At 38.6% G+C, this 13623-nt stretch overlaps 1 protein-coding gene across 3 annotated transcripts in view; it reads right to left on the bottom strand.

Annotated features, from left to right (window-relative positions):
- LOC147181006 (neuropilin-1a-like) overlaps positions 1 to 13623 on the bottom strand; it is a 75887-nt gene that overhangs the window by 4093 nt on the left and 58171 nt on the right. For 2 of the 3 annotated variants that reach the window (XM_086085934.1, XM_086085931.1), the window contains exons 7-14: positions 9181 to 9336; positions 7598 to 7742; positions 6981 to 7156; positions 6687 to 6842; positions 4866 to 5010; positions 2449 to 2604; positions 1536 to 1580; positions 36 to 176 (exon numbers count right to left, since the gene is read on the bottom strand). In XM_086085934.1, coding sequence (XP_085942060.1) covers positions 36 to 176; positions 1536 to 1580; positions 2449 to 2604; positions 4866 to 5010; positions 6687 to 6842; positions 6981 to 7156; positions 7598 to 7742; positions 9181 to 9336 — 1120 coding nt within the window. The remainder of the gene's footprint in view (positions 1 to 35; positions 177 to 1535; positions 1581 to 2448; positions 2605 to 4865; positions 5011 to 6686; positions 6843 to 6980; positions 7157 to 7597; positions 7743 to 9180; positions 9337 to 13623) is intronic. The other variant, XM_086085932.1, reaches the window with a different exon arrangement.

Here is a 13623-nt window from a genome sequence, read left to right as displayed (position 1 = left end):
GCAACAACGACGACAATGCAGAGCGCATGTCTTACCCGTGTGGTCCAGTGTTGGCGCTCTGCGTGCGGCCAGAGTTCCCGCGCCGGTCTGGATCAGCCATTCGGCGCCCGAACCCGCTTCCGTGGTCCAGCCGCAGAAGGAGGCAAAGTCGAAGTTACAGGCGAACCACAAGTAGTCTGCAAGCCACAAGAACAACAAGTAGTTACCACATGGAAGCTGACACCGAGGAGCACGCGGAAATGTCCGGCTTGATTGACACAAAGGCTCAAGGACACGCGCAACGCTCACTGGACATTTTATGAGGTACACCAGCTGCATCAAATATAAAGATTAAAAAATAGAAAGATAAGAATGAATATAAAAATATGTCTAGATAGACAGATAGATAGATAAAGCAAATAACTATGGCAATATTACCGAAATGACCATTAGAAAATCCTAAACAAAGTCACTACATGTTCCACTCCCGTCCTGTAGGTAATGGTAAAGTTGTTTTTGTTTCAACTAATCTAGCGGATCGTTGCAACAAGCGTTCTATCGAGTGTAAAGGGCCACACTGGAAAGGACAACAGATTATATTCAGAAAAGTCACAATCTTAGAAGAATTGAAAAAAAACTTTTTTTGCGCAGAATTTTTGTATTTTTTTTTTTTTTACCAGGTAGTCCTATTATCTTGACTACATTTTGTTTTACTGATTTTTTTTAAATACATACATAGATACTGTACATATAAACACTTAAGTTTGAACGTTTTTTTCGTTTGAGGAAAAAACGTAATTTTATTAGTGGTATTTTTTAGGAACCTTTTTTTGGTGGAGAAACGAAATCTACCCAAAAAACAACAATATGCTTTTAGAAAGAAAGTTGGTTTTTCATTGGGAAAAAAGCTTTCAAACTTTTTTTTGGGGGGGGGGGGCATATTGATACGATCGACAGACAGGCAGAAAGACAGACTCTTTTTTTCCTTCAAAATAAAAAAATGCTCTTAACAAGAAACGGGGGGTGGGGGTCTTGATTTTTATATGTCTCTGAGTTAACCATGACGGGCCTACTTTTATGCAATATGAACAGTGGCAAAATAGCCGCCTGTCCTTTGGCCTCGTCACGAAAGCTGATATCTGAAAGTGAAGAAACGCGACTCCCAGGTGTAAACTTTCACTCCAGATGGACTCTTTGCAAGATCCTGATGTGACAGCAGATGGTCGCACCCATGAGATGCTCTTTGCTTTCAGTGATGAAGAGGAAGCCAGTGACTACGCTGTTCTTTAATTAAGCATTTATTAAATTGTTTTTCATTTAAAAATATATTAATAATTGCTTAATTAATTTGGTGTAAAAAAAATGAAAAAAAATACATACACATCGCAAAATACGTATGTAAAATTGTTAACTGATTTAAAAATATTATTTAAGTATAATTTATTTTCAAATTTAAAGTTTAAGACATAAAAGTTTGGCCGACCTGCTTTTTTTTAATGACATGCAGGGATTCAATTCAAACATTGAGATGGAGGAGGACGCGGCAGGAAGCTAACCTGGTATGAAGTCCACCACTGGGTCAGTGGGCGTAACGCCTCCTGCTAAACACACATAGGACATTATTTTAAGGTGACATTATGCAACTTAATAAAAAAAAAACATGGATATTTGTTCCAGTAAATATATATACAATATACATACAATCCTTCTAAAAATAAAAAAATAAATAACATTTTTAATCTTTTTTTATCCTTCAAAAAACATTTGGTTCTTAAAAAAGACAACTTAAAAATAGAAAACAAACCAAAATAACTCAAATAAATACATATACAGCTTTATTTCCTTCAAAGACTATAAAGTACAAAATTATAGACTTTTTAATAATTTAATAACCAAACAAAAATTCCAACTCTTCCGCCCAAAATAATGGAATTCTAAAAAACAAAAAACAGCCGCCCCCCCCCCACTAAATGTACTTTAAAAAAAAAAAGTGTCCCCTACTTTCTTTCCTCATAAAAACCTCTCCTCAGAAAACAAATATTTCACAAAAAAATGTCCCCAAAATAAAAACAACAAATAAATATTCTCCCAAAAATACAATTTATCATCATAACTTTTTTTGTGAGGGGAAGAACTTCCTAAAATATTTTTAAATAGTTTTCCTAAAAAATGTACTTTTCAAAAACTATACAACTAATCTTTTTATTGTATTTGAATTATTCTAAAAAATACATCCTTTCTCTTAAAAAAAATAAAAAAAATAAAAATACTTCTCACTAAAGCTATATTTGGTGACCTGGGTGTTTTACATCCCTCCAAGCATTTTCTATAGCACTTCCTTATTAGGGTGGCGAGTGAGCTGGAGTCTATCCTAGCTGACATCGGGTAAGAGGCAAGATACATACATACCTGTACTGGCTGCAAACCAATAACATCAAATTGAATCAAATTCCCGATGAAAAATCTTACCTGTCGCCAAGTCATAGTCTTCTGGAAGGTATGCGTTGGTGTTGGTGGATGGCGTGGTGACAGGCACTGTTTGGGGCGACGTGGTGGTCGCTCCAAAGGTGGTGGAGGGAAGCGTGGCGGTGACCGGCATGGTGGGCGAGGCCGTGGTCGCGATTTCTGAAGAGAGAAAAAAATGTCATACAAAATTTATCTTGATGCCTGCGTAGCTTAAAATATTCACCTTAAGACTTATCAGATTTGATAATGTGACAAAAACATGAAATGGCGTCGAGAAAAATCTCTTTTGCTGCACTTAAGAAGCCATTACAACATTTTACGTTTATTTAAAGGTTCAAAGAGAAAAAAAAAAGAAGAGGTTTCATGTTCTCACGCTGACATTTCAATTTAAGGTGCGCAAGTCTTATTTTAATCCTCCACAAGCCACCTTCAACTCACTCCAACACGCTTCCTTTAATTACACGCAAATCAACCATCTGTTTTCTTATAGCAGACGTATGCTAATTCAAGTACAATTCTCTTCAGTTCCATTCACACGCATTATAAGAGTACCAAGGACTATAGGACAATAATACAGCCATAATCTGAGAGAAAAGAAAAGTTTTTAGTTTTTTAAATAGAGAAATATTTTTTTAATTATAATATTACAATAAGAAAGTCTGACTTTCTTTGAGAAACAGTTAAATTTGTATTAAAGAAAAACAGTTGGGTGTATTTAAAAAAAAAAATGCATTTAAACAAAGAAAAAAATCTGTATCTTGCAAAAATCATGTCTTTTTTTTCTAGAAAAAGTCAGAATAGTACAAAACAGTAATATCGTTAGAAAATATATTTTGCTTAAAAAAAGTAAATTTTTATAGATAAAAGATCAATGTATTTTTTCAGAGAAAAAAAACATAATAATATTACCAAAAAAAATGTGTTTGTTTGTTTTTTAAGAAAAATGCCCTAACATTACAAGAAAAAAATATATTGTTCTTTAGAATTTTTTTTGCAAAAGTGTTATGAATCAAGAGAAAAAATGCAGTGCAAGGGAAAAAAAATCAAGAAAAATACACCTTTGTTTTTGTTTTTTGTTTTGTTTTTTGTTTTGTTTTGTTTTTACACAAGAATCATGTTGTTGTTTTTTTGAAATACGTTGTATTTTGTGCGGCAAGTTAAAGTCAAAATCTTCCAAGAATTTAAAATTGTTTCTAAGAAAAAAGCCAATATAACAAGATTATAGTTTAATGTGGAAAATCTACAGTCTGTGGCTTTTCATTTGTTTCTATCATTAGTTTGCTAACTTGGTTACGGCATAACTAAATTTCCCCAACTTTGACAGACCTATGCATTATGACTGAGGCAAGAAAAATGAATTCTGAAAATCAACATCACTAACAGAATCCAGGGCTAAGCTAATTCAAGGTAATACGTCAACAACAGATTCTTGAGGCTGGCACAGGGCTAATGGGTGTGCAAGTGTTTGTACTGTATTCAGCTGGATCACATAAATCAAGCAGCATTATGTATTCAAATATTTAGAATGGTTTATTTCATAATACTGTTTACATAAAGTGATGCAAGACTTGGGAGTGTCGACATAGAGGCTCTGAGGCACACGAGAAGCATTTGAAGTTTTTCATACTTGTCTCAAACCTCTAGCTACTGAATGAGCAGCGTGGTTATCTAAACATAGCAAGACAGTGTTATGATGATCTTTTGCTTCCCGTCAAGCCTTCTGTGCTATTTTCCAGAATATCCAAATGTATCCAAATATGAGGCCACAAGTGAGATTAAAGATATTGGCGTAAAACCCCCAAAATACAATCACGGGATGGTATTTCAAGAAAAGACAACTAAATATGTTCATTATATTGCGAAATAAGCAACGTCCACAAAAGACTGGACTCATTTTTTGTTTGCTGAGTTTTGTGCTGTATTGTTTTGTTGAACTGTCACAACACAGGTCAAGATAGGCTGAAACAAAGCTAAGAGAGGCTAACATAGGCTAATACACATCTGAGAGTGCATATCATCCGTCCATCTATACCACGAGGCTAAAATCCATTTTAGACTACCATAGGCTAAAATGCAGGTTATTAAATGCTAATATCCAGCTAAGAGAGAGGCTAACATATGCTAAAACAAAATTAAACAGACAAAGACAATTGATATAACTGTAAAGACATAGGCTAAAATAACAACAGCCAAAAAGCCTGACAACAAGCTAAAAGAAGCTAATTAGAGGCAAAGATTGGCTAAAAATATTGCTAAGGCTAACAGAAGCTAAACCACAGCTAAGAAAGACTAACATAGGCTAAAGCTCAGCTAAGGCAGGCTAACATTGGTTTATATGCAGCTAATTAAGGCTAAAACACAAGAGACTCTTTAGTAATGATGACATTAGTGTGCACTGTGCGGCGTTGATGTTTACTCACCATCCAGTTCGCAGCCCAGCAGCTCCAATCGTAGGCCCACTCCCTCCATGGTGGCTCTTTCAGGGTAGATCCGGATAAAACGGGTCAGCAGAGGACCCACCGACCTCAGCTCAGGTGTGTCGTGGTTCTGATTGCCAGAGAAGATCTAACAACCACAGGGGAGACCGCCACAAATTAATCTGACTTCCATTACTGATAATTCACATTCACAAGGAGGCAATTTGCACAATCTCTGTAGTGATGTTAACGGAAATGTGCATCATAAACATCTTTAAAAGGCTGCCATAAACCATTTTCTAGTATGGAAATAAAATAAACCAAAAAATGTCTGTGGTAGAGGGTGTGCACCATCAATGTTGGGATGTTGAAAGGGGTTGTAACTTGTTTTTTAAAAACGTTAGGGAAAGGCTAGCTTAAACGATTTGCTAGTATCTATATTATTGAATAATCAGACTGAGTGAGGAACATCCAGCCCATTGTGTGCAGTCAAGCAGCGGGAGAGGAACACCTAAGACCTCCCTTAAATGCACCCCCGCCTTGGTGCCGACATCTGGAAGGCATGGAACAGGATGCGGTTCCAGAGGGACGGGCCCGGCAGAGGAAGTGGGGTGTGCAAAGCAATGATATAGATTTCCTCTCCAGTGTGAGAATGAAAGCGGCTAGAGACCCCAGGGCCTTTTTCAGGGGGTCTTACTCAATCCAATGTGCTTATTCTACATTCCAAACACAAAGAGGCACCTGTCAATCAAGTTATGTACACACCACATTCTACAACAGAAACCACTATGCTGTACAGTTACAAGGACAACCCAGTTTTGACTACGAGAGGCTAATGAGGACTAAAACGCTGATAAGCAAAAAAATATTAAAACATTAAATATTATACATTTACCTTTTATTTCAACAGAGTGTGCTTGTAAGGAAATCTCTCCACAATCAGCAGTTATCACTTCACTTTGTGCGTGTAAATCTAATTTCCTGACATTTCCCCATCACGTCTTTGTCTTTACTCGTGTGGAAGAAACCATTGTGAGAAATTAAAACCACATTCCCAGAAACGCAGCTGACATAACTTTAACCGCATCTATCTGCTGAAGTCTACTTTACAGTAAGAATAGACGTTTGTTTCACATCAACCAATTCTAAACTATAATTGGCTCCCTGTTAGCATAGAGCGTACCGCTGTTAGCATTTAGCATACTGCTGCTGCTTAAAAAAAAAAAACATGAAGAGGAAGATTCGATATACGTGGGACAAAGGGAAACAAAACAACGAAAAGCTCATGACATTATAATCACAAACCAGCTACATTTTAACTTTGGAAATGTCAGTCTGCAATCATTTGAAACGTGACAACGACAGGTTTGGGGCTACAACGCAGATAAGAGAGAATAACATATCGTCACTGCTATGTCTTTTTTATTTTTTATTTGTTCTTTTTCATTTTTACGTTTTTGGGACATCTGCATTCAGTTTCATCCCAAAAACATAAAAATTTAAAAAATGACACAAATTGACACAAGTGTTTTTCACATAGCAGCAACGATATGCTAAAACATGCTAAGCAAGGCCAACAGGCTAAGACACAGCTAGCTATACTAAAACAGACAAACTATGCAGATGCAACAAAACTGTGGCTAGCAGAGACTACAAGACAGCTATGAGAAGCAAGATATGAGACTAAAACAGAACTTAAGATACTAAAACAGAAAAACAGAAGTAAAAGATAAAACTGCAAAGACAAAGGCTAACATAGGCTAATACACAGCTAAAAGAGCTAAATGGCGACAAGCACACTGCTTCGAGCTTTCGTGGACCGACCTTAGGCCTGGTGGTGTTTTCCTCGTTGACCATGGTCCAGTCTTCTCCATCTAGACTGTGTCCCACCTTGAACTTCTTCATGAAGACATTCTTATCGTAGTGTTTCCCGCCCTGAATCACCACGCCACTCACCATCTTGTCCTGGCCCAGGTCCACCTGATAAAATGAAGCCGTCACTGTTAAAATGACTTACCGTTTTGATGACACAATCATAACCATAACCAAATCAATCCCAACAAAAACACCTAACCTCAACTCTTAACCCTAGTAATAATCAGGTAAGGAGGTTTTTACCTGGAGCCATTCATTCCTGAAGGGCTGCTTCGTCTGTTGGCCGGTCCATCCCGACCTGCCCGTCAACAAACGGGCGTTTTCGGCCACCCAGCCCCGGTTGGCATAAGACGAGGCACTGAGCTGACCGTCTGAGATCTGACCGGACACCATGCCCAGCATTCCAGAACACGGGTAATCTGCATGGCGAAAAAATGGAGGAATTCTTTAACCGGACTGTCCGGATCATAGACATTATACTTTATAATAGACACCACCTTGTTATGAGTGGATTGGCTCATTGCTGCAAAACATCAGCGCGTCCACTATACTGAATGTTGCAGATCTACGCCATAAACGAATGCAAATATAGCGATGGTTAAAAAGTCCTTTCTATGGTCTGTCTGGATCATGAGTATTAGTATGATTGTGAACATGTTGCGAGTTGAAAGCGTCATCTCAGGGGCATTTGACTTCAACAGACTTGCTGGCTGTTGCATTCGAGGCCACTCGACCCAGAGGCTATGCTTCAGTCTGTTCGACAGAGTGGACACTTGATTTTCCAGGAAACACACTCACACGTCAATTCTGTGTGGAGTTTTTCCCTTTGAGCGGGACAAGAAAACTGAGAAATGGACTACCTGAGGTTCTACAGCCGTAGAGCTCAAAGCGCATGCAGATGCCTTGTTCCCAGGACATGGGCCGGATGCGAATGTAGCGGGCCAGAGTCGGCTTGGGCAGAAAAGAGCGGGCCTCGTCTGTCGGGTTGTGGTTCCCCTGGAAGATCTGAAAGTGTGATGGAAGAAATGTTATTTATCTTCAGTGGTTAAAAAGTCTAGTCAAGTTTCTTTGGAGGGGGCGGGGGCGGGGGGAATTTGGCATTGTCTATCAGTCTGATATAATGTACGCCATTCTGTGTTGGTAGCAATTGGGGGGAAAAATCCCTTACACAAGTTTGTTATTTAAGGACCCCTGCAAACAGCCAAAATGAGCCTAAAATAGCAACTTTGAACAAAAGATGGCAAACTTCTTGTTTGTTTCTCAGAGACTTTTCGTGGGGCTACTGATGACAGATATGTCGACAAAATGTCATGTTGCTCAGTGAAGGTGGCTGAGGGGGATGACTATTCCAGGAATTTAAGAGATAAGCATTTTATAGCAGTTGAACGTTGGTGCCATGTTGCAAATACATAACCAAAACTCAAATGTTATACTTACGCAATATAGTGTCTTTTATCTGTTTAGTATCCGAGGTTCAAATTTGGTGGCAATTGGACTAAATCTGTTGGACCTGTTTGACTGTTATGAACATACACTTCCTGAATCTTCTAGGGCATAGTTCTTGAGACTTTTTTTTGTTTGTTTTTGTGTTTAATAAATTGGCTTCCAACTGGACTGGTGTTATCGAGATAAACAATTACTTTGCATATGTTCTGTGACTGATGATTTCATATTTTAGTGTAGTAAAAAATCTACTTGTATACTAAAACACCATCATAATGGAACCTTAGCTTTTGTATGCCTTAGTTTTCGTATGATAAGGTGTTCGGCTGTTTTTTGTTTGTTTTTTGGTCTAAATTTTTAATAATAATAAAAAATTATACATCTGCTCTTTTTTGTACACCCCCCCACCCCCCAACTATTAATTTCCCAGAATTGATGAGCGTTCATCCAAAGCATTTTATAAGTTGTGTTAAAAGGTTCAACATAAGGCCAAGCACAATGAAGCTTTTGTGAACAACACAAGATAATGTCAAGCCTGCCAGCGTGCACTCAGGCAACATCTATGTAACATCCTCCCGTCAAAAGTCAGACCTTCAAAAGCAAAAACCACTGATATAAGTTTCACAACACTTTATTTGGGCCACATGATATCTTATTTTACATTGACACTCAATAAACAAGCGCAAAATAGTTGGAATGCGACTGTTAAGAAACAAAAGGGCCTTTTAGCCCCAAAATAAAAAAAAATTGCCCAAACTTGTCCCAGTGTTCAAATCAAAGAAGTCTCTTTAGTCTCTAAAGCTACAGTTATTCTCTATTGAATGCTTTTTTGTTAATATTTTTGGGAGTCTGGACCAGATGATTTAGATTGAATTTGTTTCCTATGAGATATATTGCTTAGGATTTCGTTCAATTCGGTTTTAGTCCGACCTTCCGGAAGGGATTGCTCATGTAAACCGAGGTTCGACACTACTAAAAAAGACCTGAGTGTATTATTGACCTTCTGTTTGGAGCCGTCCTTCACAGTCACCCAGTCCTCTCCATTGGAGCTCAGATCCACCTTGTAGGAGCGAACAAAGTAGTGCTTCTGGGTCTCTTTGGAGATGGCTCCTTGTGTGCTGATGGCTGTGATGAACCTCAGAAAGCCCAAGTCCACCTAGGAATAAGAACAACGGTAATTGTAGACATAATGGAGATTTACACGTGAAAGTGCAAAATGAAATTATGGTGGGTAGGGTCATTTTGACGCCATGCCCCAAAAGACACAGGAAGTCTTCAACTTTAGGCTTAATTTTTTCGATTACGTCCTACAAAATTTTGTCCGTTTGCTACCCAAATTTGAACCACATTAGGTAGAGGGATGGGCTATGCTAAATTTGTGTAACATTTTACTTTTCATCATTGTTTGTGGGTGATGCATGGCAGCAACATTTAAATTAACAGAAAGTCAAGTCGTACTTTAAAATTCAGCTTACTTAGCAACATGAATTTCGGGAGACACAAACCTACAAAAGTCTCATGAACCCATGGTGCAAAATGCCCAGTAAGTCGGCCATTTTGGTTTCAAGCAACCATTTTAGTTATTAAGGCCATTTCCAGTGATACTTCAAAGATATGTCCTAGAAATTGTATCCAATTACTACTAAATCTCAACTAAATATATGGACAGCACTTTTTTGCTAAACATTAGTGTGACAACTCGCCATAAAACACAAAATTCAATTAAGTCAATGGCGACCTGAAGGCGCCCCCCTGCTGGCAGAAATGTAAATGCAATAAGACTCCCGGTGATGAAGTTACCATACAGTGTGTATGTGTGCGTCACACAAGAGGAATGTGTGTGTGTGTGTGTATTGCTCGCTCTAACTGTACGTGCATGTGTGGGAACCAACTCTGCAGCAATTATACGGCTGTCTGCACGCATCACTAATGACTAGTGCCTGACCTCAACAATGTGTTGTTCTTTTGTATGCATTTGTATGCGTGTGCGTTGTGTGTGTCGACTAAGAGCTTTTGTTGTATCAACTTCACTTGGCTGCGAGCAAAATAAGAGCATTTATTTTACAACGCCATCTCGCACTCAGCGCCTGCAATTGTGTGTATTTGTGCGTATAAACACATTAAAAGAAATATTTCCTGTTCAAATAAATGTCTCACAAGAGAGAAATGACATTAGAGAGCGACTCCAGGCTACATTTTTATTGCACGTGGGATGAAAATGTGATCTTAGAAGACTGCCAGATACGCTGGGGATGTTTTATCTGCTCACATTATAAGAGAGAGAGATATTTATCATTAAAGACGTAGAAAACGTATGAAATGTACAGCATCAGTGCGTGCGGGAAATGGTACAACTTATCTGAAATGAGGAAAATTTCACGAGGTCGGGAATGCGGGCTTCACACCGGTCTTATCGCCGAACATTTCCTCAGATGGTGTTCACGCTTGAGCTGAAGCTAATCCATTTTATGACTTGACATGAGCATCATACTGTATAGAACCGCAAGTGTCTCCAATACGTATGCTGTCGTCATATCTTAAAAACGTTTTGCATTGAAAACATGCTGTTTTTAGTCATCAAAGTTTGACGCCATGCTGCAACTCATTTTCACAATTTAGTGTTGCTCATCTGTCTAGCACAGGAGGGGTCCAAACTTTTTTCCTGTGAGGGCCGCATACAGAATAATCGAAGGAGGCCAGGGGCCACTTTTGACATTGTCTAACTTTATTAAACACGCTAACACTAATAAATCAATCAATTACTTACTGTAGCTATTTTAGCAGGTTTATAGTTATTTTTAAACAAGACAAACAGTTTGGGATTTTCATGATTTTGGGGTGGCCCGTATATACGCCTGTATTCCACTAGGATAGATGCGCCCCAGGGCCCAGCCCTGAGGCAATCTCCACATTCAGAATCAATGCAAGAGTAATTGGTAAGCATTGTTTACTCGAGGATCTTAGTTAATCATGAATGTGATATGTTCAGCAGAACATGGAGGATTTTTTTTTTGCTTTCGAGACAGAAATATAATAAATATTTGAGACATATTTTTATTTTAGTTTTAAATAGTTTCTTTGCATATCTAGAAAAACAGGTTGTGTCAAAAGTTACTTTTTGTATAAGCTGAAGGCCGCTAGAAAATGGACAGCGGGCTGCAAATGGCCCCCCGGGCCGTAGTTTGGACATCCCTGGTTGGTCTAGTATATTATAAACTAAAAAATTGGTAGAAATTGAATAAAATCTCCAGTGCTATTCGACAGGGCTCTGGCCTACTAGGTTCGTTGGTTTCAAGACCCCTAGAAATTGTCCAAAATGACCCCAAAATTGTGTTTCAAATTAAAATGAAAGACTTGATGAGTCTTTGGGCGTGGCTTCTTCCAACTTTTTCCTGTGTTTACTCATGATAAACATGTCGACCAACTTTCATATTGCTAAGTGAAATTGGGTCAATGCTGTGAATTTTCCCAAGACAGTCTTAAATTTAGTGAATGACAGTTTTAAAATGTCATCAAAGTGGTCTTGAAAAACGTTTTAAAAGTCGATTCCTCAAAGGGACGGAAACATATTCCTCTGGTTGCCTGCTGTTGCGTCGTTAGCATTTCAGCGAGGTGGCAGGTCAGAGCTACATTCCGGACAGTTCCTGCACCCATCGAGAAAGCGAGGCTAATTGATCTTCCATCTTTCCAACACTTGGCAACGTTGCAGCTCACGTACACACTTTCAAGAAGCGCAGGAAAGGGGCTTCACTCGCTAGCAGCGTGGCTAAATGGAACTGGGGGGGGGGGGGGGGGACAATGCTTCTTCCTGTCAAAACAGGATGCTGCCCCTTGGGTGATAGTGAGAGAGAAAAAGCTTTGGCTTGAAGGTTCTTACAATACCTGTTAGAGTTGGATGACATCATGTGAAGAGACAATTTGTAGCGAGAGTATTGTAGCATTATATATAATAGATGACATTAAATCCAGCTCGCTGTGTGATGCATTTTCCCACCACTAAAATTTAGAGGGGGTAAAATATTGAACTTGTTCTTGCAGTAGAAGCTTAGGGTCACCGACCTTTTTAAACATGCAAATTACTTCTTGGGTACTGATGAATGCGATGGGCTACCAGTTTGATGCACATTGCTCAAATAACAAATTTGCTCAAATGACCTTTAAAAATGTTATTTTTACAAGCTATCATTAATAATTAGTGATATTTATTTATGTGATGACACTAATAATTTTCTCAATTTCTCACAATAACTAGGAAACAGATATATAAATAAATACACACCACTTAAAAAAAAAAAAATAAAATCTCTCGGTTCACATTTTCAAATAATTAACATTCTGCATTCCTAGAAAATCACAATGTTCCATCACTGCTAAGAACCGCCACTTGCTGCATCATCAGTAGGTGAACGAATAGGCAAAAAATGTAAAGCTCTTGGAGGTCCTTATAAATGAAGTGCCATTTACCATTTACTCATGTGGTCCTTGGGAGCCACCTGGTGCCTGTGGGTACCCCTGTCGTAGAGTATCAATTAAATGTGAGTGAACTTGAGATTTTTTTTATACCAATATCACAATGTCAGACAAAAAGCTTAATATGTACAATTATGATTGTTTTCTTAATACAAATGTGATTACTCGAATTTAGAGACTTGTAATATACAAAAGAGTATCTAAATTGTCATAAAATGTGATATCACGCAGATATCGACGATCACTAGATGGCGCCCTAGGCGACCGCCTAGTTCGCCTATGCCCTGGTTACAGGCATGACCAATCAAAGATTTCTGTGCAAGTTGATACAAGTTAATGCAACTCTTTGGCCATTGACTCTCCACAGGTCTTGAGACTTCACGTTCGGTGGAAGCTGTTTTTGTTTTTTTTGTCGTCTAAATTTTGACAAGGCGGTGCTCACACGAGGCCCAAACATATTCTCCAGATGGCGACATCTTCCTGATGGCGTCAAAGAGATCCTGAGGACGTCTATAAATACCGCCGCCAGTCCAGTGGGGGAAAGGAAGCCTTTCCTGGGCTTTCTTTGCAATGTGATTACAATAGCAATATATTCGTGTGATGGTAAAGATTGGAGCCTCCATTTGGGACTGGGCAAGACTTTTTAAGACCTTAAAAGTCACTTTGAGGAAGACCTCTTACTAAATTTGACCCTCAGGAGTGGGTCAGATGTGCTGAACATTATATCAAAATATTAAAAAAAGAAAATGTGATAGGGTATTGCGTCTGTGGATTATGAGAGAGACAGCAAAAATCCACTCATTTTACCCATCTCAGGGGGCGGCCATTTTGCCACTTGCTGAAAAAAAACTGGGTCGCACTAAGTGACAACAGGAAATTGTGGGTCCCAGGTCGACACCAGTTGAAAACCACTGCATTCAAAACGTCGGAAGCAAGTTTCCCAAATGGACCCCAGCTGAGAAGAATTGCCCAT

Source organism: Leptonotus elevatus, chromosome 1, assembly GCF_054856555.1.
Source record: "Leptonotus elevatus isolate MCC_2025b chromosome 1, RoL_Lele_1.0, whole genome shotgun sequence".
NCBI classification, from domain to species: domain Eukaryota; kingdom Metazoa; phylum Chordata; class Actinopteri; order Syngnathiformes; family Syngnathidae; genus Leptonotus; species Leptonotus elevatus.
The sequence above is the reverse complement of the archived record's forward strand: the minus strand, read 5'-3'. Positions and strand labels throughout refer to the sequence as shown.